Source organism: Phocoena sinus, chromosome 6, assembly GCF_008692025.1.
Source record: "Phocoena sinus isolate mPhoSin1 chromosome 6, mPhoSin1.pri, whole genome shotgun sequence".
NCBI classification, from domain to species: Eukaryota; Metazoa; Chordata; class Mammalia; order Artiodactyla; family Phocoenidae; genus Phocoena; species Phocoena sinus.
This window is the reverse complement of record NC_045768.1, coordinates 13975869-14000862: the sequence shown is the minus strand read 5'-3', so window position 1 is coordinate 14000862 and position 24994 is coordinate 13975869. Positions and strand designations below refer to the sequence as shown.

The 24994-nt window shown below is 36.5% G+C and overlaps 1 protein-coding gene across 1 annotated transcript in view; it reads right to left on the bottom strand.

The window, feature by feature from the left end:
* The window catches only part of MEGF9 (multiple EGF like domains 9), an 85724-nt gene that overhangs the window by 11393 nt on the left and 49337 nt on the right, over positions 1-24994 (bottom strand). Inside the window, exon 4 of the mRNA XM_032634919.1 lies at positions 4863-5001. Coding sequence (XP_032490810.1) covers positions 4863-5001 — 139 coding nt within the window. The remainder of the gene's footprint in view (positions 1-4862; positions 5002-24994) is intronic.

The following is a 24994-nucleotide window of genomic DNA, read 5'->3' as shown; positions in this document are numbered from 1 at the left end:
TGATAGCAATGTAAGGTCATGTTGAATGTCAGGCTGACAGAACTTGCTGACAGACTGCATCTGCAGTAAGGAAAAGAAGCAAATGTGACTCCTATGTGCCAGTCACCAAAATGAAGAACACTAGGAGTAAAGTGGGCTTAGCTTATATAGTAAAATAAAGAGTTGTTTTGGATGTGTTAAGGCTACCCTGCCACTTAGAGCAGCGGTCCCCAACCTTCTAGCACCAGGGACTGGTTTCATGGAAGACAACTTTGCCATGGACAGGGGTGGGGGAGTGCGGGGATGGTTCAGGCAGTAATGTGAGCGATGGGGAGCGGCAGACGAAGCTTCACTTGCTCGTCCGCCGCTCACCTCCTGCTGTGAGGCCTGGTTCCTAACAGGTGGCGGACTGTACCGGTCCACTGCCCGAGGGTTGGGGATCCCTGACTTAGAGCATTCAAATGAAGATGTCAAGTGCACTGTTAGATCTTTGAGTGTAGAGATCAAGGGAGAAATGTAACTCTGGTAATTAGCTCATTTGTAGATGGCATTTAAATTAAATCCAAGGGACTGAATGAGATCATTTAGGGAGAGTATAAATGCAGAAGACAAATGTGTCAAGACAAACAAACCTCTGAGGCACTCCAGTGCTTATAGGTGAAAAGAAGAAGATCTAGCAGAGCTGACTGAGGAGGAAAAAAACAAAACAAAACAGGAAAGTGTGATATCTTAAAGCTAATTCTTTTTTTTTTTTTTTTTTTTTTGCAGTACACGGGCCTCTCACTGTTGTGGCCTCTCCCATTGTGGAGCACAGGCTCCGGACGCACAGGCTCAGTGGCCATGGCTCACGGGCCCAGCCGCTCCGCGGCATGTAGGATCTTCTCGGACCGGGGCACGAACCCGTGTCCCCTGCATCGGCAGGCAGACTCTCAACCACTGCGCCACCAGGGAAGTCCCGTGTGTGATATCTTAAAGTGAAGAAAGTCACTGAGGAATGAAGGATGAAGGAGTGGTCAACTCAGTCAAGCTACTGACAAGTCAAGGTACTCACCATGAGACACTATGAATACACGAAGTCGCCTTAAATTCTTAAAAAGAAGTACACTATGTGAACATAAAGTTTTAGCTTAAAAATGACAGTCCCTCCCACCTCCATTTTAAGGGAAGTATGTGTTCAATAAAGAAAATCTAGAAAAATACAGGAGAATAGAAATAAGATAAAATCACCCAAGAAATCTGTTATTAAGATTTTGAATACTTTTCCTTGCATCTCTCCTTATATAGAGTAGTTTGGGTTTTGCTTTTTAAATAGTCTAAACATATGGCACATGTCATTGTATACCCTGCTTCTTTCACTCTCTCATGTCGTTATATTTCATTCTTTAAAACATTTTCATGGCAACATAACAATAGTTGCCATTTACTGACTGCTTGTAATTAGCCAGGCACTGTATAAACATATAGCACTGAATCTTCACAACATCCCATTAGGCAGTTACTGTTATAATCCCAAATTTCTAAGTGAAAAAACAAGGCTAAGTAATTTGTACAAGGTAAGTCAAGACTTCACTTTCTGTGCTCTTATCATGTATTGCCTAGATAACATAATTTGCTTCATTCCCCGCTGTTAGAAATAGAGTTGTCTTATTTTTTAGAATTATAACTGCCACTGTGGTGAGCATCTTTGAACATAAAGCTTTTTATGAATTTCAAATTATTTCCTAAGAATTGATTCCTGGAAACAGAATTACTGGACCAGGGAAATATTTTTAAGACACATTTCTTTCCAAAATATTTTTCTCAATATACTGTATCATGAAAAGGTTACTTTAAAAATCTACTTCAATCTAAAACACAAGGTATAGATAAAGACTAGGTGGGTGGGGGAAATAAGAACTGCAAAAACACAGTAAGTGGCCACCAGAGGGCAACCGTATCACAACACTGTTGAAAAAAAATCTTTTGAAAGTTTGAGACAAAAGGAAAGACTGATTTTCTATTAAGCTGGCAGTTTTATATTATTTTGCACTCTTTCACATTAGATTCCACTTTTATTATATTTCCAGAGAAACCATTTATTTCTTATTACTAGCTGCTTTAGAAATCATAACCATGAAAAGGATTTCTTTTGCCTTAAATTATCTCCTGAGCAAAAACAGGTTGGGATTTATATGACACTAAAGAAAGCTACCTCGCTGCTGCAAGGAAAATTAGAAATGAGAACCAGCAATGTAGACTGCTTCCTGGTACCATAAATGACCTAGGGAGCAATTTAAATCAACTCAGCATGGTGAAGCATTTCTGTTGTTATCCAGGATTGAAAACTCATCTTTGCTCTGTAAGTTTCTCCATTCATTTGTTCATTTATGCAACAAAAATTTAGCAAATACTTATTATGTGCAAATATCTTTACTAAATATTGTATAAAATGGTGAACAAAGCTGGTATGAAACTTACAATGTAGTGAATAAACCATATATGACTCATAATCACAAATAAATATATAATTACAAACTGTGATATGTGCTATGAAAAAAATACAAGTGTATATGAGAGTGTATAATTGGGAATTATCATTTAGCCTGGAGCATGAACTGCTTTCTAATGAAGTCACTTTGAACTGAAGGCCTGAAGGAAGCATATGGTTTAATAAGGCAAAGGGGCCAGGGGTGGGGGTACAGGTATATTAGAAAGACCATTCTAGGCAGAGGAAAGATCATGTATGAGAATCTTGGGACAGCGGAACATAACACGTTTTAGGAGTAGAAGCCAGCATGACTGGATCACAAACAGTAAAGAAAAAGAATAGCACAAAATAGAACTGGCAAGTAGGCAGGGACCAGATCACATAACTGAAAAAAAAAAACAACACAATTTCTTCTAAATCAATTTGTTTCACCACAGACTACAGGATTAGAATGAAGAATAAGATTTCAAACACATTTTTCCAGGGTACTTTCTTTTCAAATATTCTGCTACCTTGGTCTCATAAAAACACTTGTACTTGTCAGACTAGTATGTTCTGGTTTTTTTGTTGGGGAAAAAAAAGATTTCCAAGGAAGTATCTCTAATCCTTACATTTAGGCAAACTGAAGAGCAGAAAAGCTAATTGTCTTTAGTTTTAAATGTTTAACTAAGTAAGCCTAGATGTGATTTTCTTTGTTTTTATACTGCCTACGGTTTGCTGAGCTGTTTGAATCTGTGGGTTGATGTCTTTCATTAATTTGGAAAACTCTTGGACATTATCTCTTTAGATATTTGCTTCTGTCCCAATATCTCTCCCCTTTCATTCTGAGCCTTCAAGTACATTTATGTGAGACCTTTTGGCTATTTCCCACATGTCTTTCCTGCTGTTCTTTCCATTGCATTCTTTTCCTCCATGCTGCAGTTTGGATATTTCAAATTGAGCTGTATTTAAATCTACTAACCTTGTCTTCACTGTATACAATGGTATATAACCTTGTCTTCACAGTATATACTGTATACTTCTGTTAAGTCCATGCAATGAGGTATTAATTTCAGACATACTTTTCAGTTCTAGATTATTCTTTTGATTATTTTTTATAGATTCCAAATCTCTTGAAATTTTGCCTCTTTTCATCTATTTTGTCTGTTTTTTCCTCTATTTTCTTAAAATATTAATTTTAGGGCTTCCCTGGTGGCGCAGTGGTTGAGAGTCTGCCTGCCGATGCAGGGGACACGGGTTCGTGCCCCGGTCCGGGAAGATCCCACATGCCACGGAGCGGCCCGTGAGCCATGGCCGCTGAGCCTGTGCGTCCGGAGCCTGTGCTCTGCAACGGGAGAGGCCACAGCAGTGAGAGGCCCACGTACCGCAAAAAAAAAAAAAAAAAAAAATATTAATTTTAGTTATTTTAAAGTCATTTTATGCTACCTCTAACACTTGGGTCATCTGTGGGTCTGCTTCCATTGTTTTTCTCTTTATTATTGGTCACATTTTCCTACCTGAGCATTGTCTAGTGTTTTGATTGCCAGACACAATGTACAAAGAACCACAGATGATTCCCCTTTCCTCTGTTAGACAGATATAATGAGAGGATCACCTCAGTTCAATCAGAAATTGAGATAGGTGGAGGATGGACTGCAATATTAGTATGAATCAGTTCACCTATGGTTCATCACTACTTCTTGGTCATGACCCTCTAAGGCTTTTGACTGAAAACCTAGCAGGCATGTGTCTCCTCAGCTCTGAAAGACTGCAACAGATTAGTACTTCCCTTAAGTAATGTGAGCCTAAGTCCCACTCCACACACCTCTGAATCTGGCAATGTCTTGAGAGAGAGATGGTTGTATGTTGTAGCAGGTCCTCTCTTTCTAAAGAGATTTTGTCTCCTAAGCACCACAAGACTGAGAAATTTCTTTCTACCTTTGGGACAGCCTTCCATCTCCTGCACAGTCAGCTTATGTCCTGTGGGAAAATTGGCCTTGTGTTTAGGGCTCCTCTAGTTTCCAATTCATCACGCGAGCCCCAAATGACTGCCAGAAGCTCTTCTTGTATCTCTTTCCTCAAGAAGAATTCTTTTACTTGGACCAAGCCTGCTCCTTAGTCTGTGCCCAGAATCAGCAATGTCCCTTGAAAGGAAAAAGGCTGGGTGATCATCAGCTTATTTAGGAATACCCTGTCTGGAATTTTAGTTCATATAGTTTTCCTTTCTTCCATGGATCTCCAACCAATATGATTTTTGAAATTTATATATCTTTTTAAAGTTGTTGTAGCAGGAGTTTGGCTTGCTATGACCTATTACATGCTACTTAGAAGAGAAAGACCCTTACAAACTATTTGGGAGAATCAACTCATAGATGAAGGACTTCAAAGTGAAAAGAACAGTGGACTCATTATATAAAAAGGTAAGGAAAGTGTGTACCTGTGAGGGCATCACAACTGGCAGACCGATTATTGCATTGGCAGGGCAAGCAGCCATTCTTATTAAAGTCATAATATCCATCTTGGCATCTATCACATGAAGAGCCGGTGACACCCACTTTGCACTGACATTCCCAGAACTGCAAATAAAAGCAAAGACAATGAACAAAAGTAAATAAGTTTGAAAGTTTTGTTGCCTAACATCCCATCATAGATGATCTTGATGTAGAAATAGTTTCAACTAGATTCTATTCACTAGATGTACTGAGTGATTTTTATTTTGAATTGGAAGTTGAGCAGCTTCATGACTATATTAATTCAATTAACATAGTACTAACACTAATCATTTTTGACAATTTAATCCCCTGCACTTGGGTAGTCTAAAATAGATGATAAAGGAACCATGGAGAGTACAAGTCCCTGGTCCTTCAAAATCTTTATTTACTAAAAGCACTGGGGCAAAGAACTGGCACTACTGCTACATCTCATTCCTGAATCATTCCACAGTTCCCTCAGAATCCACACTGCCCAATCTGGAGAAGAAATACCACCCAGCCCTCATGCAATCTAGCTTTTGGCTGAAGAAGATGAAGGCCAGGACCTTAATGAATGTGCTGGAAACTCGACATGATTTTCTACTTTAGGTCAATGCTGTATTAAAATATTTCTGATAATTAACTGGAATGCACAACTAAGTAAATATGACTATAATGGGGACCTTTATTGGTTTCTGAATTAAAACCATATAAAAATTCTAGATTGTCGACCCAAAAAGAAGACTAAAAATCTAAAGTAAGAAAAATATTTTATTTAGTATACCATCTCTTCCTATTAACCTGTTTTCTTAGATGTCAATTACATCAGTGACATCATCTCTCTCTAATCTGTGAAACTTACATCTTTGTTGTAATTTTCACCTCTCCTCTCTCTACCCCATGCTCTTCCAATCACTCCCTCAAATCCAATATATCACCAATTTCAGTCAAATTTTCTTTCAAATTTTCTCTTCTTATTTACTCTATAGTCACCCCTCTTAGAGTATCTTTCCTCTTCTTCACCTCTCAAACTTTTTCCTGCTTTCATGCTCATCTTTTCCCATGAAACTCTTCCCTGACTGGTCGACAGAGATCTTTTGGCCTCCTGACATCACATACTCTATACCATACATTTTATTCCTAATTATGGACTTCTCTATATTCTTTCATATATGTACTCTTGTTTCTCTAGTTAGATTGGTAAAGACCTGAGGCAAAGGCCATATCATGCAGTTTTTTAAAAGGTTATCTTCAAGACTTAGCATGAGCCTAGGAATAGTATACTCTAACTATTTTCATGTCATACATCTTACTCAGTAAGTTTGCTGAGTTCAGGGACCATATCTTAGCCATCTTGGTATGCTCAGATTCTATTATAGTTCCTGGTTTGCTGCAGGCACTTAATATATGCTTGATAAATAAATGCTCAATACACAAACTGAGTTTTAGAGTTAAGCACTGGAAGGGAAAAAGAAAGATGAAAGACTATACTAACTACTAGAGTTCTCAAAACAGCTAAAGTACTTTCCCTTTTTCAACCTTTCTTTATATGCTCATTCTGGACATCAGGTTTTTAGACTTCATCTCAGTAAAATTTTGGCACCAGTCATATTGGATGGGAGACAATATAAGGTAGAACTGCATTTCAATATAATTATTTTAGAGACTGAGCTCCTAATTATGAGCCCCTATGGGGTTGTTCATTTTAGTTCAGAAGACTAAGCTAAAATTATTAATACTTACACAGCTCTTACACACGTCAAAGTAATCCCCTACTGCTTCCCATATTCCTATTTCTGTAATAAAAATAGAAGTTCTAAATTTGAGTTATTGGAACTTTGGGTTGAACTTTGCAGAATGGAAGTAAAGCAATTTTCAGCTGTGTGTATTCTATTTGTAGCATACAAACCTAAGAATTATTTTTTTAATTTGAGATGTGCCTCTCTGTTTATCAGCATGCCCTGGGCTAAATAATGAGGCTTTTGCCTTCTATCCTAAAAAACTATTTTGAGCAGCTAGAGTTGAAGTTTACTTCTCTCTCCCACTTACTATGGTTCTTTGCAATATCCCAGGGTATGCCAAAAAGGAGTAGAAAAACAGTTGTACCTGGTATATTTTTAAGGCATAACTCAAAACCATTCCAGAAAGGAAAGAAAGCCAGGATTTTGTAAATAATAAATACTTAATATATCTTAAAGCCTTATATCCTAAGAAGTCACCTATCAAACTCTGTATTTCTATCTTAAAGCTGCCTAATATACTTGGTTACGTAATTTCTTGACTTACAAATAATTTTACAGAAAGTGTAAAATGGAACAATGTCATCATTTATTGAGAGTCTATGTCAATAAATATATATTCTCTCTAATCCTCAAAATAACTCTACAAGGTGGCGGTCATAACCCTCATTTTACTACTGAGGGAATTCAGAGGGTTAAAGTTACTGTCCACACCTAGTAAAGGCAGGTTTATTTATACAAAGCCAGACTTTCCCACTCTGCTACCAACCCTTTCCTCAGTTTAACTCTATATTTGTACAGAAAATCTGACTGCCAAATAATCTGATACCCACTTACGTATCAAGCTTCATTCTGTAGATTCCAAGCACCAAAATTCACCATTTATTTAGGTTCTGACCCCAGTGAGCTGTTTCTGCCTTGCCCAGAATAAATCCCACTCTCTTTTCTCACTGCCAGTAAATTTCAGGTCTTCCTTAACAAAAGCTGAGAGTTCTTTCTGCTTGAAGAGACTGCAGCCTAACAAAGTCCAAGGTTCTCAGAGACACAAGCCCAGATATTTTGATGTTTAGTTAAAACTTAATTAAAGCTTGTATCGATCATACTATAGAAGATGATTATTCTCTTTAAAAATCCAACAGAAATATACATTTCCAAGTCTCTCAAGTAACTTTGCAAAAAAGAAAACTGAAAAAAAAAACCCCAAAAGCCCACCTGCATACATATATGCAGTCTTACACCAGAATACCCCAAGGTATTTAAAGATCTAGCAAAGTAAATCTGTATTCATCAAATATGAAGTTCAGGATTATCTTATGACTCAACAAGAAGGAATCAGTCAACTTAAGTCTCACTATACTGTCAGAAAATTATAAAGGATATAATGTACCTTTTGGAGACTGGCCTTAGCCAATTTCCAAGGCTTTAAAAATGTTAATCAAAATATGCTTGCTCCCCATTTCTCTATAGACATTAGGTTATTTGGTATACAAAAGAATAAACAGTTACTTTTAATGGCAGTGTCTGCCCAATCCACCATCTATAAGAAAAAGGTATTACCTTGGAATACCTAATCACCTAATAATATCTCATAACCATAATATAGCCAGTGTTCCCAAAGTAGTTGCTATTCCTGTAAGTGACCTTTCTCTTCATAGTTCTGCTCTAGACACTCAGAAGACTGATATAAGCAGGCATCTTTCTCCCTGGAAAATATGCTCCTTAGTTCTTCATTTTAAAAAAAAAAAGTGGCTTTATGAATCTTGATGAGGTGGTTGACTAGTCTAGATACCATGCATCACTTTTCCTGGGTAGATTTTAAAACAACAAGAAAGGAGGTGTTTTTTCTCTATTTAAAAAATATATATAGAATGGAGTGGGGAAGTTTGGTTGTGAGCCTGCAACTAGTAGTGCTTTTCCATCATGTTACTCATGGCCCATGGCCAATTTCTGCATATATAAGAATTAAATCACTCAGCAAATATAAAGCTTTCCCTGTGTGACTTCTTTTATAGAATAAAGCCTTTACAACACCGCTTTTCTCCTTCTGTTAAAGACCGCTGAATGCTTTTTGAAGCAAAGGTCAATGATATAAATGCAATGAAATTTAAAAAAAAAAGAAAAGAAAAAAAAGGCCTGTTAACAGACCACTTATGCTTATCCATAGGTTTAAAATGAAAGAACCAAAGACTCACATCTTCATATCTGGAGAATAAGGGCACAGAGCTGGATTTTGAAAAGTCAGAAATCGATACTACTGAGATCAACTAACAAAGAATTTAAGATGGAATTTCCTCATCTGGCATCACTTTTTATAGACATGAGTTAGTTGCTAGTAAAGAACTAATGAAATATGGATAATTATATCAGAAAGAAGAATATGGAATTATTTATAAAGGAAGCACAAACATTGTGGAACTAAGCTACACTAAGTATACTAAACATATATTATACATTCTTAAATTACCCCAGAACGAATTATCAGATTTTCTTATGGTGTCAGTGCTTAGTTATAGAATTTATCACATTCACAGGTGTGAACAACTATTCCAAGTTTTAAACACTTGAAAAATTCCCTCTTAAAATGTAAACAATGTATTTTCTGACATGAAGTTATTAGTTTTTCAAAAGGAAATTCAATGGTGTGTCATCTCAAGATATTGTACATATTTATGTCATACAATTACTAACCAAAATATCATTTTAAAGGTTCTGTTTTAAGATGAGTGGGTGGAGAAGCTTCAGAATTTCCATTATTTTACTAGGGTAGGAAGGGTGGAACACAGGAAGGGACGTATCAGGGTCTATGGAAAATTCATAGCCTGAGGAGACAGAGAGAGCTTGGTTCAAATTCCAGCTCTGCTAGTAACTAGCTGGGACTAAGTTCTTATTCTATCTTGGACTCAGTATTCTCATTTGTAAAATGAAGATAATTATACCAAACTTTGTAAAGTTCTTGTGAGGATTAAAGATCACATATACAGGGTACTTAGCACAGTGTCTGGCACATAATCAGTACTCAAAAATGAAAGAACTATGAAGATGATGACAATGGTCCTAGATCTTTAATTTTTTCTGTGAATTGTAAAGAGAATGTGTTAGAATCTCTACTAGGCAAAAACAGACAAGATTATTTACTTTTTAAATTCTGTTAACAAACCTAGAAAAATGGCAAGAATTTATGGGGTAATTACTAGTTTGGAGGAAAAATGTGGCTAGGAAAAGAGAGCACATTATGAACACATGGTAGAAACAGTTTTTGGAAAGAAAATTTAAAAATTGAGAAGGGAAAGAATCAGTAAAATCCTACATTAGGTGGGACCAAAGCCAGCAAGAACTGATATGCTTTTGTACCAACTAGCTAATTGATTTAACTTTTTTCTAAATTGCCAAATGTCTTGACATGTTTTACATTATCAAAAACATTGTCTATTTTCTTCCTAAGATTTACAAGGTATAAATTATGTGCATGGCATACCTTTATATATAATGTTATCAATTTTAATTCAAACAGTCACAGAGTAACTACAAAGGTATAGTTCTAATTAGGGGAAATTAATTTATTCAGACGCCTTGCTTTTCCTCCTTCCTTCTTCCTGAGACAGCTTACATGTTGTCACTCTGACATGGAAAGAACGAGAAACAGAAAAAGAGAGATAATTAAATGTATCAATTTTCTTCTGCTGCCTCTTTTAATAACTAAAAGCAATTTAATTTAGGAAGAGACTTAAACTACTAGTTAAAACAGAGTCTGAAATTAGAAAATTGCTGATTGCAAGCTCTCCCAATATATTAAAAATAATATTAAAAGGCAGCTAGCTTTTTCTAACCAGAAAAAGCTTTTACATGGGAAAATAAACAACACGAAAAGTTATTAACAATCCTTAATATCATGTTTGGCTCATGGTTTGTAAAGGTAATGAAAAAAATAGTTTCTCCTTTTTATGAAAGAAACTCAATAATCAGACATTTTGGCAAAAGACTATTTGCATTTAGTGTTCCTCTGTCTTTCTACCATCATGGAAAAGACCATTATGCAATGAGCAAAGCTCCTTTCCTGGAGGAAAAAAGAAGATAGCTTTATCGTTGAAAACATTGGGCTATTATACTAAACATTCCTTGTTTTTTCGAGTCTAAAGTATGTTTAGAGGAAATTCATATTTGAACAGAAATTCTTAATACTCAAAAAGGGCACTGCCTAAGTGTAAAAATATTTTCTGATAGCTAGTCTTACCAAAATCAAATTTAAAAGTTTATTTGAAAAGCCAGAAGTAAAACTTAATGGTAAAAAAAATAAAAGTATCATATTTCCAGAGCCACAACTTGGGAGGGCAAACTTAAACTAGGAAAGTTATTTTTTATTTCCTTCACTTTTTTTTTAATGGAAGAAATATAGCCATAAGAATTTGCAAACCCACACAATTACTCCATTATTTGATAGTGATTTCTGCATTTCAGAAGTCATTTTGAAACAGAAAAAGCATGAAGTCCCAGTATCATCTTCTTGAAAAGATGATGCTTCTCACATGTTAACATTTGTATTCTTTTGTAACCACTGTAAAAGGTTTGCTTAGTAAAACAACAATTATTAATACTTAATTTGTTTTCACGCTGAGTTCTAAAAATTAACTTGTAGCGCTTAGAATTTAGAACTCATTTTCTCACAGAAATGACAGCCTAAGTGGTGGCTTAGTTTCCAGATGAGCGAACAAAAACCTATTTAACTCAAAATGTTGATATCAACAGTACTGAGGACCAAGTAAGTCCTAACTAAGCCTTTGTGTTCTGAACCCTGTACGGGGTGGAGTGGTCAGGGGGCAATATTAACATTTATTGAATTCCTACTATGGGGTTATAAATAAAGTGCATAGAGCAATATTTATCTATGCATTACTTAATTTTGTCCTTACAATATGACATTCATTAGTTTCAGTTTTGTCACTTTCTTGCTGTTTGATTATTGGGCAAGTTAAGTTTCCACATCTGAAAAATAAGAATAATAAGCCCTGTTTCAAAAGATTGTAATCATTGGCTAAATTTACATATTTAAGTGTCTTCCGAATATTAGTAGCTCCATATATGGTAAAATACTAATATTGTCAACATCCCCAATTGTTAGAAAATCAGCAATGTGAATGACTCCATTTTCGAGGTCACACAGCCAGAGAATAATCAGAATCAGAGCCTAGGTCTTCTGCCTGCTAATACGATGTTTTTTTCTGTCTCTTGTATATTACAGATTACCTCTATGTACATAATGAAAGCAATTCAGAAGGATTTAATGTGCTCATCTCTATAGACTTGCAATACTCCTAGAAGAAGCTTTTATGTTGATCTTCTCCTGGCTCAGTCGTCATTTAAATAACTCCTCAGTTGAATGAGACTTTAAAACAATTGCCAAAGAAATAAGACATTGCTTCCGATCTGTCTCAATACAATTACAAGACTTAGGAGCTCGTTTCCTACCTGTATCTAGCACTATTTGCAAATGCCCCTATAACAGCCAGTTTCCTTGCAAAGCTTTCTTTTTCCCCCTACCAACTTTATTGATATAATTTTGCAAAAGTTTTTCAGTCTTCATTTTTAAATTATGAAATATTCTTTCAAAAGTAGACAAATTTAGGGCTTCCCTGGTGGTGCAGTGGTTAAGAATCTGCCTGCCAATGCAGGGGACATGGGTTCAAGCCCCGGTCCAGGAAGACCCTACATGCTGCAGAGCAACTAAGCCCGTGCGCCACAAGTACTGAGCCTGCACTCTACAGCCCGCGAGCCCCAACTACTGAAGCCCACATGCCTAGAGCCTGTGCTCCTCAACAAGAGAAGCCACCGCAGTGAGAAGCCCGCGCACCGCAACGAAGAGTAGCGCCCGCTCGTTGCAACTAGAGAAAACCCACGCACAGCAACAAAGACCCAAAGCAGCTGAAAATAAATAAATAAAATAAATAAATTTATTTAAAAAAAAACAGAAGTAGACAAATTTAAAGACAATACAATCATCTTTGAGTTATTTAAAGAACAATAAACTCAAAACTTTGATACCCACTAGTGAGACATTTGAAGCCCCTTAAGGGGCCCTCCTCAACTGCACCCTTTCTCTTGCCCCAGAAGCAACTAAGTTTTAATCATTCTTTAGCTTTTTAAGAGGGCCACTTACTATGTATTACTAAATAATATATAGTTTTGCCTGCTCTTAAACTTCATTAATAAAAATAATTATGTATAGTTTGATTCACTATTTTCTTGCTCAGTAGAATATTACGTTTTTGAAATTCATCACTGTAAATTTGTATAGCTGTAGTCATTCATTTTTCTCTGCTGTATATTTCATCATATGAATATAACCCTATGTATTTATTCATTCTTCTAGACATTTGGGCTGTTTTCATTTGTTATTATGGATACCAAAGGCTTCTGTGAACCTTCTTGTATGTCCCTTCTGGTACACATGAGCATGCTTTTCTCTAGGGTATTTACCAAGGAATGGAAGAGCAAGGTAATAGTTTGTGCATGATCAACTTTACTAGGCAATGCCTAACTTTTCCAAAGTGTTAGCAACAATTTACACTCCCATTACTAGTGGAATAGTGGTCTCATTGCTCTGTATCCTCACCAATGCTTGATGTCATCAACTTTTTAAATTTTGGGCAATTTGGCAGCTTGCCCAATTGTATTGTATCATGTTCTGGTTTTAAATTGTATCATGTTCTGGTTTTAAATTGCATTCTCCTGATTATTAATGAGATGGAACATGTTTTCTGGAACATGTTTTCATGTTTATTAGCCATTTAAGCTTCCTCTTCTATGAAGAGTCTGCCCAAGTATTTCTGACATTGATTTGTACACATTCTTTATGTATTCCTGGAAAAGCAAACCTTTATCAGTATAATGTGCTACAATTATCTTCTCTCAGTTTGTGCCTTGTCTTTCCACTCTTTTCATAAGTTTCGTAGTTTAATGAAGTGTTAAGATATGAACTCTGGAGCTTAACCACCTGGATTCAAATCCTGGTTTTATCACCTACCAGCCATATGACCTTAAGTAAATCATTTAAACTCTTTGTGCCTCAGTTTCCTCACTTACAAAATGGAGAAAATAATAGTACCTCTCTAATAGGTTTGCTGTGACGATTAACTTAGTTAATGTGTCAAGCATATAGTACAGTGCCTGACGCATAGTAAAGACTATGTAAGTACTGTCATAACATTAACATTATTGCTTAGGAAATCCTTCCCCACCTCAAGGTCATTAAGACGCTTTATGTTTTGCCTTTCACATGTAGGTCTTTAATCCACCTGATCTTTATTTCTGCATATGAAGAAAGTCAGAGGTCCAATCTCATTTTCTTCCTTACAGATAATCAAAGCTCTAGTACAATTCATAGAAAAGTCCATTATTTTATCCCTAAGCTTTAATACTTCCTATGCCATATGTCAAATGTCTTCACAACCATGTATTGTTTCTGAGCTTTCTTTTTTGTTCTATATATCTGTTTGTCTATTCCTGAACCAATACCACACTGTCTTAATTACTATAGCTTTATTTCCCTCCCCCCCATTTTTCACATAAAATTTTTTGAAAATATAGCTATATTGAAAGAACAGTATTTTGAGTATCTGTGTATATATTTTGCTTTACCTAGTACTCCCCTAACCCCTTCTCCCAACTCACATCACTTCAGCCACAATCACCCTGCTTTTGCTCAAATATGCTAGGCATATTCCTGCATCAGGAACCCTGTACTTGCTGTTCCCTCTATTAGCAATACCCTTTCCCTAGGGGATCCACATGGCATGCTCCCTAACTTCTTTTTGTTATTTATTCAAATGTCATATTCTCAAAAAGGCCTTGGCTAGCTACACTATCTAAAATTATAATATCTCTTACTATTTAACATAATATATTTTTTATTTCCTTGTTTATTCTCTCTCTCCCCATTAAGACTGTCAGCTCTTAAAAAACAAAAGAATGTCAGCTCTATGAAATCAGGGTGTTTTATCTGTTTTTCTCCACTGCTGTATTCCCACGGCCTAGCACAGTGCCTGGCACATGATAGACACTCAAACTTTTTTGTTTAATGATTATGTAATCTGGCTCCAAAAATCTGTGTACCTTTCTTCATTAACTCTGATGCCTTCTGAGTGCACTATTCAGTGCACTATTCACTGTCTTCAATTTAGTCCATTTAATATTTTCCAAGCACCTAATCCTGATGCTTTATATCACATTTAAATAAACCTCTTAGAATCTTAGAAATAGGATATTTATTCTAGGTGAGCAAAATGAGACATTTAATGACTGGTCCATGATGGGTCAATCAACCTTGGAAGACAGTGATCCCTTGGGTTTGTTCTTTAAAGCAGGACAAAGAAGAGCTGATAAAAATAAAATTACTAGCCCTCAAAGAAAATGCTATTTTACTTAACTTCAATATTCTATGATGACCCTGCTAAAAGGGGCTCTTTAATGTTTATAATCCTTATATAAATAAAGAACAGAGGCTAGAATGCCTTCTGGTTTTCTCCTGCATATAAGTTGACACTAGGTTTTAGGGGGCAACATTGTCCACTAGATCAGTGGTGCTCAAACTTAGGCATGCATCTGGAAAGCTTGTTATAACACTGACTGCCCGGCCCTATCCCAGAATTTGTGATTCAGATAGGTCTAGGGCTGGCCCCAAGAATTTTCATTTCTAATTAATTCCTAGGTTATGCTGATAATGGTCTGAAGACCATACTCGGAGAACCACTGCACTAGATTAACTGGAAAAATGTCATTGTTCTTATTTCACTCCCTACTTTTAATACTCTTAGCCCTGACTTAATTTCCACCTCTAGGCTTAGTGCTGAACCCTTTATTTGGTATCAGTTCTGACCTAAGGAGAGGGTACTTACAGCAATCAGCCTCAGTGATATCTGTCATCAAGTTCCATTTGCTTACTGGTTACTTTGACCTCAGTCCCCTATATTCTCAATGACTGAATTACAACTATTGACCCTAGCTTCTCAATACCTGGCTCCTGGTCCCAGTTGCCCTGCCTCCCCACTTCCCACCTCAATGGCTAGGTCCATGACACTTGTTTTCAGATCTCCTGCATGTCAAATGCCTGCCATTTAGGCTCCAGCAAGTCAGGTGGACTCAGCTTTGATATTCATTAATGTGCTAAATCCTACCTTTCAAATGATTCTCTACACATACTCTCATTATTTCAAATTGTCTTCTATGCAATATTTATTTTCATTGTGCCCAGATCTGACTTCTAGATTTATGTCTTCATGAGCCAGTTCCCAGGTGGATGAATCATGCTAGCCACACCCAGAACCTCACTTACACAGAGCCGCTGCCATATCTAATTTTGCCCATTCTATTTTAGGGTACAGTGGGGAGAACTTTGGAGTCAGACAGACCTAGTCTCAAATCTAAGCTCTGCCACTTATTAGTTATGCCATATTGCTATGTAACTTAGCCTCTAAGAGCAAGATAGCTAAGTTGTTCTGAGAAGTCAGAGAGGTTATATGTGTAAAGCATCAAGCACAGAGGTTCAACAGTGTTCATTAGATGTTAGTTTCTTCTGATCCTCCTGCTAAATTATGCAACTTCCTTAGGTAAACAGTTTAGTCAAGAAAGCTAAAACTATTTCCCTGCAAAAACCTTTCTTTCAAATACCTATAGTATCTGTTTTACTGGACATTCTATTTAACTGTAAACTTATAAAAAAATCAACTCAAGACCAGGAAAAATAAAAATTAAAGAGATGGTTGTAGTGTATGTGTTGGGAATTGGCAGAAGAGACGAAGGGATTCCGGTACTGATAATATAAGCCATATTTTCATTACTGCTTTTGGCAATGTGAGAAGAACATCTTTGCCCTTCCTGTATAGTATTCAGAAAACTTCTTACACTTGATGGTATCTCAGATCTCTTTGAGAATCGATTGAATGTTGCAGACCTTCTCCACAGAAAAATGCACAGATTCACCATTACATTTCATGTGCTTCCCCTCTTAGGTTAAGAACTCCTGACCTTGAGCACAGGGGGGTATACTTACCCAGAAGTGCAAGACATGGGAGTTTAATGCAACAGAAAGAACATGGGATATGGTGTCAGAAGACCTTGAGATGACTCTTCTCACTCTGGTATGTAATAGATATCCAACTTTGGGCTTATCATGTAACCTTTCAAATATCACTTCTCATCTGTAATTTGGTGGATAACAATTTTTACCCACCTCTCAGGGTTGTTAGAATCAAATGAGAAAATGTACAGGAGAAAAGAACACTATTACTTGTAAATGACTTTACAGATATTAGTTATTAACATTCTCTGGAAACCTACTGAATTTATAAACACAGGGGCAAGCTTGAAAATCCCAAATTATTGAAACTAATGGAATATATCATAACAGAGAATTATCTTAATAAATAAAAAAGCATAATAATGATTTTAATAATAATGAAATTAATAATTTTAAACTAGTCCTATATACGTTGAATGTCAAAATTATCATGGCTGAAGCACTTATGCTCCTTTTTAAAGGAAATCTTGAGAAATTTCAAGCCCAAATCTCTAACTGGGATTGAGAAATTTAGATATTATGAGTGGAAATCAAATCCAAGGAGAAAAAAGATAAATAGTCCCATATTTCTCTCTACCCTACAGGAAACATATTTCTTGCTATGAAACAACCATCTGAGATGGAGAAAGTCATGCTGATTTAATTTTCTTTCAAGGGACACCAGGGAAGACAAAGCCTTCTCTGTGGGAACAAGCGTCCTTCTATTTTAGCCTAAGTCTACTAACATTTTAGAAGCTCTTCTTTTAAAACTTTAGAGAAAGAAGATATTTAAAATATTAAAGTAGGCTACGAATTTGATCATATATTCTAACCACAATGTCATACATCTAAAATGGCAGATCTCCATGACAACAACGTAAGTTTATTTCCTTATCCTGATTCCTCTTATGGATCTAAGGCTAAAAATTGTCACCAGGACCAATTCTGCCCTCATAATAAGACAGTAATGCTATCCATATTCCCTTGACTGACTGTTCCAAATAACAATTCTATTAACTTTTTATTTTGAAATAATATTAGATTTAAAGAAAAGTTGTAAAGATAGTACAGAGGGTTCTTGTACACCATTCACGCAACTTCCCCTAATGTTAACTTCTCATGCAACCATGGTATATTCATCAAAACTGAAAATTAACATTGCTAGAATGCGGCTAACTAAACTATAGACTTTGTCAGATTTTCCTAATTTTTACACTAAGGTTCTTTTTCTGTTCCAGGATCCAATCCAGGATATTACCTTACATTTACTCATCTCCTTAGCCTCTTCCAATCTGACAGTTTCTTGGTCTTTCTTTGTCTTTTATTACCTTGAAGCTTTTGAAAAGTACAGGTCAGGTATTTTGTAAAATGTTCCTCAATTTGAGTTTGTCTGATGTTTTGTCATGATTAGACTAAAGTTATGAATTTGGGGTAAGGATATCACAGAAGTAATATGCCCTTCTCATTTCATCACATCAGAGAGTACAGGATACTCACATGACTTATTACTGATGATGTTATCTTTACCACTCAAAGGATAATTTTTCATGCTAGGAATCTGTCTATATGGTAGCTAAACCTAGGATGGTTACCACTCTTATTTGGAAAATAAGCAGAGGTTCAGCTGCTCAACTAAGAAACTCTGGGAACTACTGAAGGCAGTATAGTCAGACAGGTGTTGGTTTGAGTCTGTTTCTGCCACTTACTAGTTGTCTGTTGGGGGGGCAAATTACTCAAGTCTCAGTTTCTTCACCTGTAAAATGAGAATAATACCACTTCAACCAGTTGTTATTTTATCCTTACAAGATAGTATATATAAAGCACTTAGCTTGGCACATAGTAAATAATCAATAAATGTTAATGCTGTTCATTCTGGGGTTGATGGTGGTAGTAATAATGTTAATAGTATTTGCCAAGTTGTGTTGTGTGCTATTTCCAAACTACAGCCCAGAAAAATACTATGTGTTTGTAAGATTTTTAAACTTTTTAAGTGTAGTAAAATGTCCTATCAGAGAGATGTTTAACTAGAGATTAAATATGTGGGTTTTTTCTTCTTTAGCAAGAGAAGTTTGCAATTGCTTTGCCACTTGGGCAGAGGTAGAAAATAACCTTCAAGCGGATCCTACTGACTGGGTGAAGAATCATTTAAGAATGAAATTAGAATACTCCCTAACACCATACACAAAAATAAACTCAAAATGAATTAAAGACCTAAATTTAAGGCCAGACACTATAAAACTCTTAGAGGAAAACATAGGCAGAACATTCTATGACATAAATCACAGCAAGATCCTTTTTGACCCACCTCCTAGAGAAATGGAAATAAAAACAAAAATAAACAAATGGGACCTAATGAAACTTCAAAGCTTTTGCACAGAAAAGGAAAACATAAACAAGATGAAAAGACAACCCTCAGAATGGGAGAAAATATTTGCAAATGAAGCAACTGACAAAGGATTAACCCCCAAAATTTACAAGTAGCTCATGCAACTCAAAATCAACAAAACAAAAAACCCAATCCAAAAATGGGCAGAACTAAATAGACGTTTCTCCAAAGAAGATATAGATTGCCAACAAACACATGAAAGAATGCTCAACATCACTAATCATTAGAGAAATGCAAATCAAAACTACAATGAAGTATCACCTCACACCAGTCAGAATGGCCATCATCAAAAAATCTACAAACAATAAATGCTGGAGAGGGTGTGGAGAAAAGGGAACCCTCTTGCACTGCTGGTGGGAATGTAAATTGATACAGCCACTATGGAGAACAGTATGGAGGTTCCTTAAAACACTAAAACTAGAACTACCATACGACCCAGCAATCCCACTACTGGGCATATACCCTGAGAAAACTGTAATTCAAAAAGCGTCATGTACCACAATGTTCATTGCAGCTCTATTTACAATAGTCAGGACATGGAAGCAACCTGAGTGTCCATTGACAGACGAATGGATAAAGAAGATGTGACACATATATACAATGGGATATTACTCAGCCATAAAAAGAAACAAAATTGAATTATTTGTAGTGAGGTGGATGGACCAAGAGTCTGTCATACAGAGTGAAGTAAGTCAGAAAGACAAAAACAAATACCAAACGCTAACACATATATATGGAATCTAAATAAATTTTTTAAAAAGGTTCTGAAGAACCTAGGGGCAGGACAGGAATAAAGACACAGACGTAGAGAATGGACTTGAGGACACGGGGAGGGCGAAGGGTAAGCAGGGACAAAGTGAGAGAGTGGCATGGACTTACATATACTACCAAATGTAAAATAGATAGCTAGTGGGAAGCAGCCACATAGCACAGGGAGATCAGCTTGGTGCTTTGTGACCACCTAGAGGGGTGGGATAGGGAGGGTGGGACGGAGATGCAAGAGGGAGGAGATATGGGGATATATGTATAGCTGATTCACTTTGTTACAAAGCAGAAACTAACACACCATTGTAAAGCAATTATACTCCAATAAGATGTTAAAAATTAAAATAAAATAAAAAAAGAATCATTTAAGTTAGGGTTCCCTTAGTAGGTTTACAGTGAAGAGGCCCCACTGTCCTGAGAGAAGGGTTTAACAGACCTTTTGTATTGGGGAAGAAGGGAGACTTATAGTTTGTTAGGTAAAAGATTCTACAAAATGTCCTCAACCAGTACTCTTGGAACTGGCTTATACACTGGGATGTAGCTGCACGTATAAACTAAAGGAGCCAGTTGTTACAATCTCTATAACTTCCGAGTCCCAATTTAGAGTATAACTGAAGGAACTTGGAACCAAGGGAGTGGGTTCATCCTACCTCAAAGAAGCGTTGCTGTCAACGATTCTGGACCAGTAAAAGCATCATCTCAGTAGTGAGCAAGCATCATCTGTCAGGTTGTTCAGGGTCAGGCCTCAACCCCAAAATTCAATATAAGGGTAAGAAACAACAAGATCAGTGAACTGATCAGAATCATGTTCCCCTGATGCTCAGCATTAGAGGGGGATTGACTCCTAGAGCTACTGGAAAATTAGTAATTAATTGTTGGGGAATGGATTGATGCAAAAAGAGGGCACTGGATTTATGCTACTGAGGCATATGAGTGTCAGACTAATTAACTGTAAAATAAAAGAGGTATGCCTATACTTGAAGCCCGTTCGCAGAAAGTTCACCAGTTGTATAAGCTTTCAACTTCCCCATATCTATTGTTTGCTACCCCCACAGGCCTCTCTATAAAGATGAATAGTTTTTAAAATGCTTAAAAGGTAAAGGGGGGGCTTCCCTGGTGGCGCAGTGGTTGAGAGTCCGCCTGCCGATGCAGGGGACACAGGTTCGTGCCCCGGTCCGGGAAGATCCCACGTGCTGTGGAGCGGCTGGGCCCATGAGCCATGGTTGCTGAGCCCGTGCACCTGGAGCCTGTGCTCCACAACGGGAGAGGCCACAACAGTGAGAGGCCCACGTACCGCAAAAAACAAACAAACAAAAAAGGTAAAGGGCACCTGGATTTATTTTCAGCAACACAGAAAGAACATGAGTATGGGGACATGGTTTGACACTTAGCAGCAAGGCTTATGAGGGAATAAAAATCCCATGGGATACAGCGGGTGGTAGCAACTACTGAAGCATAGGAAAGCAGATTCAATTCCTGCAGCCTGCAACAAAGGAAGAACGGTAAGCATACAGTGAGGGTATGGGCCTGAGAAGGAATCCTGGGACTGAGCACTTCCCTAAATTCAACTTAGAAACACAAACTACCTTTAGATTTGTGTGCATGTATTAATGCAAAAATCATAAACTTTCTAGAGAATTATGCACAGAAACACTATCATGGGGCAGATCACCATTCTCCTTTCTCTCTGCAGTCTCTCCAATCTCACAGTTTTCATTCTGCCTCTGATCTCCCCCTACCTATATCCACCCAATCTACTACTGCTAGAACACAGTGCTGATCTTTTACCTGCTTAAAATTGCTCTGTGAATAAAATCCAAGTCATGTGTCTGGCCCTTAAGGCCCTCTGGGGCCTGACCCCAGCAGGACTTGCCAGATTTATCTCCTCTGCCCCACTGCTCTTCCACCTTACATCCTGTGTAAGCACATCTCTGAGATGTTAATCTTGCTGTTTCTATTCTGTAATGTTCTTTTCCACCTTTTGCACTTCTGTATGTCTAAATCCTTTCCTTCCTTCAAACTGAGGTCAAAAGCTATCTCCTCAATGAAATCATCTCTGATTTTTCCAGCTATAAGTGATATCTCCCAGTTTAATTCCCTTAACATTTTATCTTTCTATTTTATGATGTGGCTCAGTTTTTACCTTGTTTTATATATATATATATATATATATATATATATATATATATATATGTATGTATGTATTTCTTAATGACCTTACTAGACAAGAAGCTCCTTTGGTCTTCACATTGTCTTATTTATTTCCCACAAGGTCTGTTAAAGTATCTTGCACATAATTTGTTAAACAAATAAATACCTTGGTACCAAATACTACATTTATATGAACTTGATTATCTGTAGCATTAGCATATATATAACTACAGATTTGGGGGAGCTTCTCAGAAGAAGCAAAATAAATAATCTTTTAATATTATCAATAATAAAACTTTAACTTTAAAAGATTTCTTTAAAAAATTCCAAACTGACCTAAAACTGGCTTAATAAAATGAAAGAAGCAGAGGATTCTGCAATATGGTTTAGGAAAAATTACGCATTTGATCAACAGCAACTATATCAATTCACTGTGACATGTTATGTTAATGTTCACAAAGGTCACCAATAGCTGGGAGGAAAAAGTGTTTTGTTTGTTTTTTTCATTCGACTACAGATGATATCTAGTTAATAATTAGAAGACCAGGAGGGCAGATCATGTTCTGTATTGAAAGGAGGATTTAACACAGAGTGCACGGAAAAACATACAAAGCTTTCCAAACTGTAATAGACATGCATTATTTACACTTAAACCTCAATGCACTCAGTGCCTTTTCTAAATAAGCCCCTGTCTGGCTATTTATTAACATTCAAATTTTATTCTAATCTGTTTTACCATGAACTTTACATGATTTATTTTCTAAGATATAAACCATTTGGAACTGTAGAAACATTTACTGAAACAAATGAACCACGATAGGATAAGGGCTGAGATCAGTTACCTGCTTCTGACCAAGACAGCTACCTTTTAAAATTCTATCTTCAAGGAAAAAAATACTGAAGTGTACCCAAAAAAAGGTAATTTAAACTAGAGATTGGTATAATTGCAAGAATAATAACAGGGGTATAGAATAAAGTTATTTTTAAGTAAAATTAAAGCTATGAGGCTTTGCTTTGTTTTCCTTAGAATATGCTAGTTTCCTTTCCTAAGAATATGCTAGCTAGTTTATAAGATTTCTTGAGTTTGGCACACAATGCATATGCAAGTGTCTACCAGACACCACTATCTGAATGTCCCATAGAAAATGAACATGTTGAAGCCTAAGATCATAATCATCTCCTTTCAACTTGCTTATCCACCTGTATTCTTTATCTAGTTAATAGAATATCTCTTCACTCATGTGCCTGTGCCAGAGCCAGAGCAAAAAACATGGGAGTCATATCTATCTCTCTCTTACTCTATAAATACAATCAACCATCTAGTTCTGTAGATTTTCTCTCTTACGCTGGTTCCCTCCTCTCCAGCACCATTGCCAATGCCAGTGTCAATGCCTTAGATCAGCCCTTTAATTTCTCTTGCTTGGAGAGTTACACGATAGCCTTCTCCATGGTCTCTCTGCCTGAGCTCGCTCTCTCTATCCACCAGACTTCTGATGGAGTAATTGTTCTAACGAGCAAATCCGATGTTACTCCTTACTCAGTATTCTTCAATGGACAAACTAATTTACATGGCATATCAGGCCCTTCGTGGTCTGGCCCTGTTTACTCTTAACCATTCACTCATTCTGTTCATTCAAGTATTTACTGAGTCTACTTTGTACCAGGCACTATTCTAGGTATTAGAGATACAACAGTAAGCAAATAGACAAAAATCTCATCTTTTCAACCTTTCCTCTCTACCACTGTCAAGTGTTCCCTGCCTTCAAGAAATAGTGAGCCACTTGTAGTCTACTAAAACATGGCTTGTTCTTTCATGCAAACTTCTACTCATCCTTCAGATTTCAACTTAAATGCAACTTCCTCTCTCAAGACCTCCTGAATCTCCTGTGTACTTTATAAATACTCATATTATGTTTGTGTTTCTATCTTTCCATTTCAAGTTCCTTGAGCACAGAAATAATATCTTTTGACACATAGTTGGCAAATGCAATGTCTGCTAAATGAAATAAGTGAATAAAATGACAAAGGTTTCCTCAAGTTTTAATTGTTTCTAGTGATCAAATAACTTTTTCTTGATGTCCCAGAATTACAGGCAAAGTAATAAGTAAGAGTTTACACAAGCAACTGTTACTCCTTATTATTACACAACAGATGATTTTCAGAGCCCCATATGAATGTAAGTCTTGGCGATTTTGTCATCTTTCTACTTGACATTTATTTCAGCCTAAGTTTATTTCATGAGTAAAATTTTGCACTCTGCCCTGGGGCATATTCCCATAATTAAAAATGCAAAGTAGTAAATATTTCAACATACACTATACAGCAGCAACCACAGGTTTTATGGGAAAGGATATTACACAACGACAGAACTTCGTTATCTCACAGAGACAGTTTTAAATGATGCACCTTGTATACTAACCTACTATGGATACATTAAAAAATCTCAAATCAGTATATTACTGCCTACATATAAGTCAACCCTGATGACATTCTAAGGCTATATTAAGAGAGTCAGGCTCTCACTAGGCATACTGCTTTATTGAGATAAAATGCTGATTTCTCCATTCATTTATTCAACATGTGTCCAAATGTGAACCAGGAAAATATTAGAAATGCATTCCAAAAGCAAAAGTGAAAAGACAGATATTGTAGACCAAATCCTTCCCAATTAAACAGGTTGGAACACCACTGTTGATGTGAGGGGTGGCCATCTGTCAGTACATAAAGGAACTTGTGTTTGCACACAAAGACATTGTACAACCCACATCTGGCTCCTGCAGCCAAATTCTACCCTCACTGGGACAAACTCCCACTGAAATATATGGGCATAAAGAACAGGCAAAACAAAAAGAACAGGCAAATAAATTTTTAAAAAGCCAGCTATTCATTCATAGTAGATGTATGACAGTAGATGTATCAGAGAATCTGGACAGAATTGAGTCCACAATTCTACTTTCATTTAAAAAAAAAAAAAAGAACAAGAAGGTCATGACAGAAGAGAATTTGCAT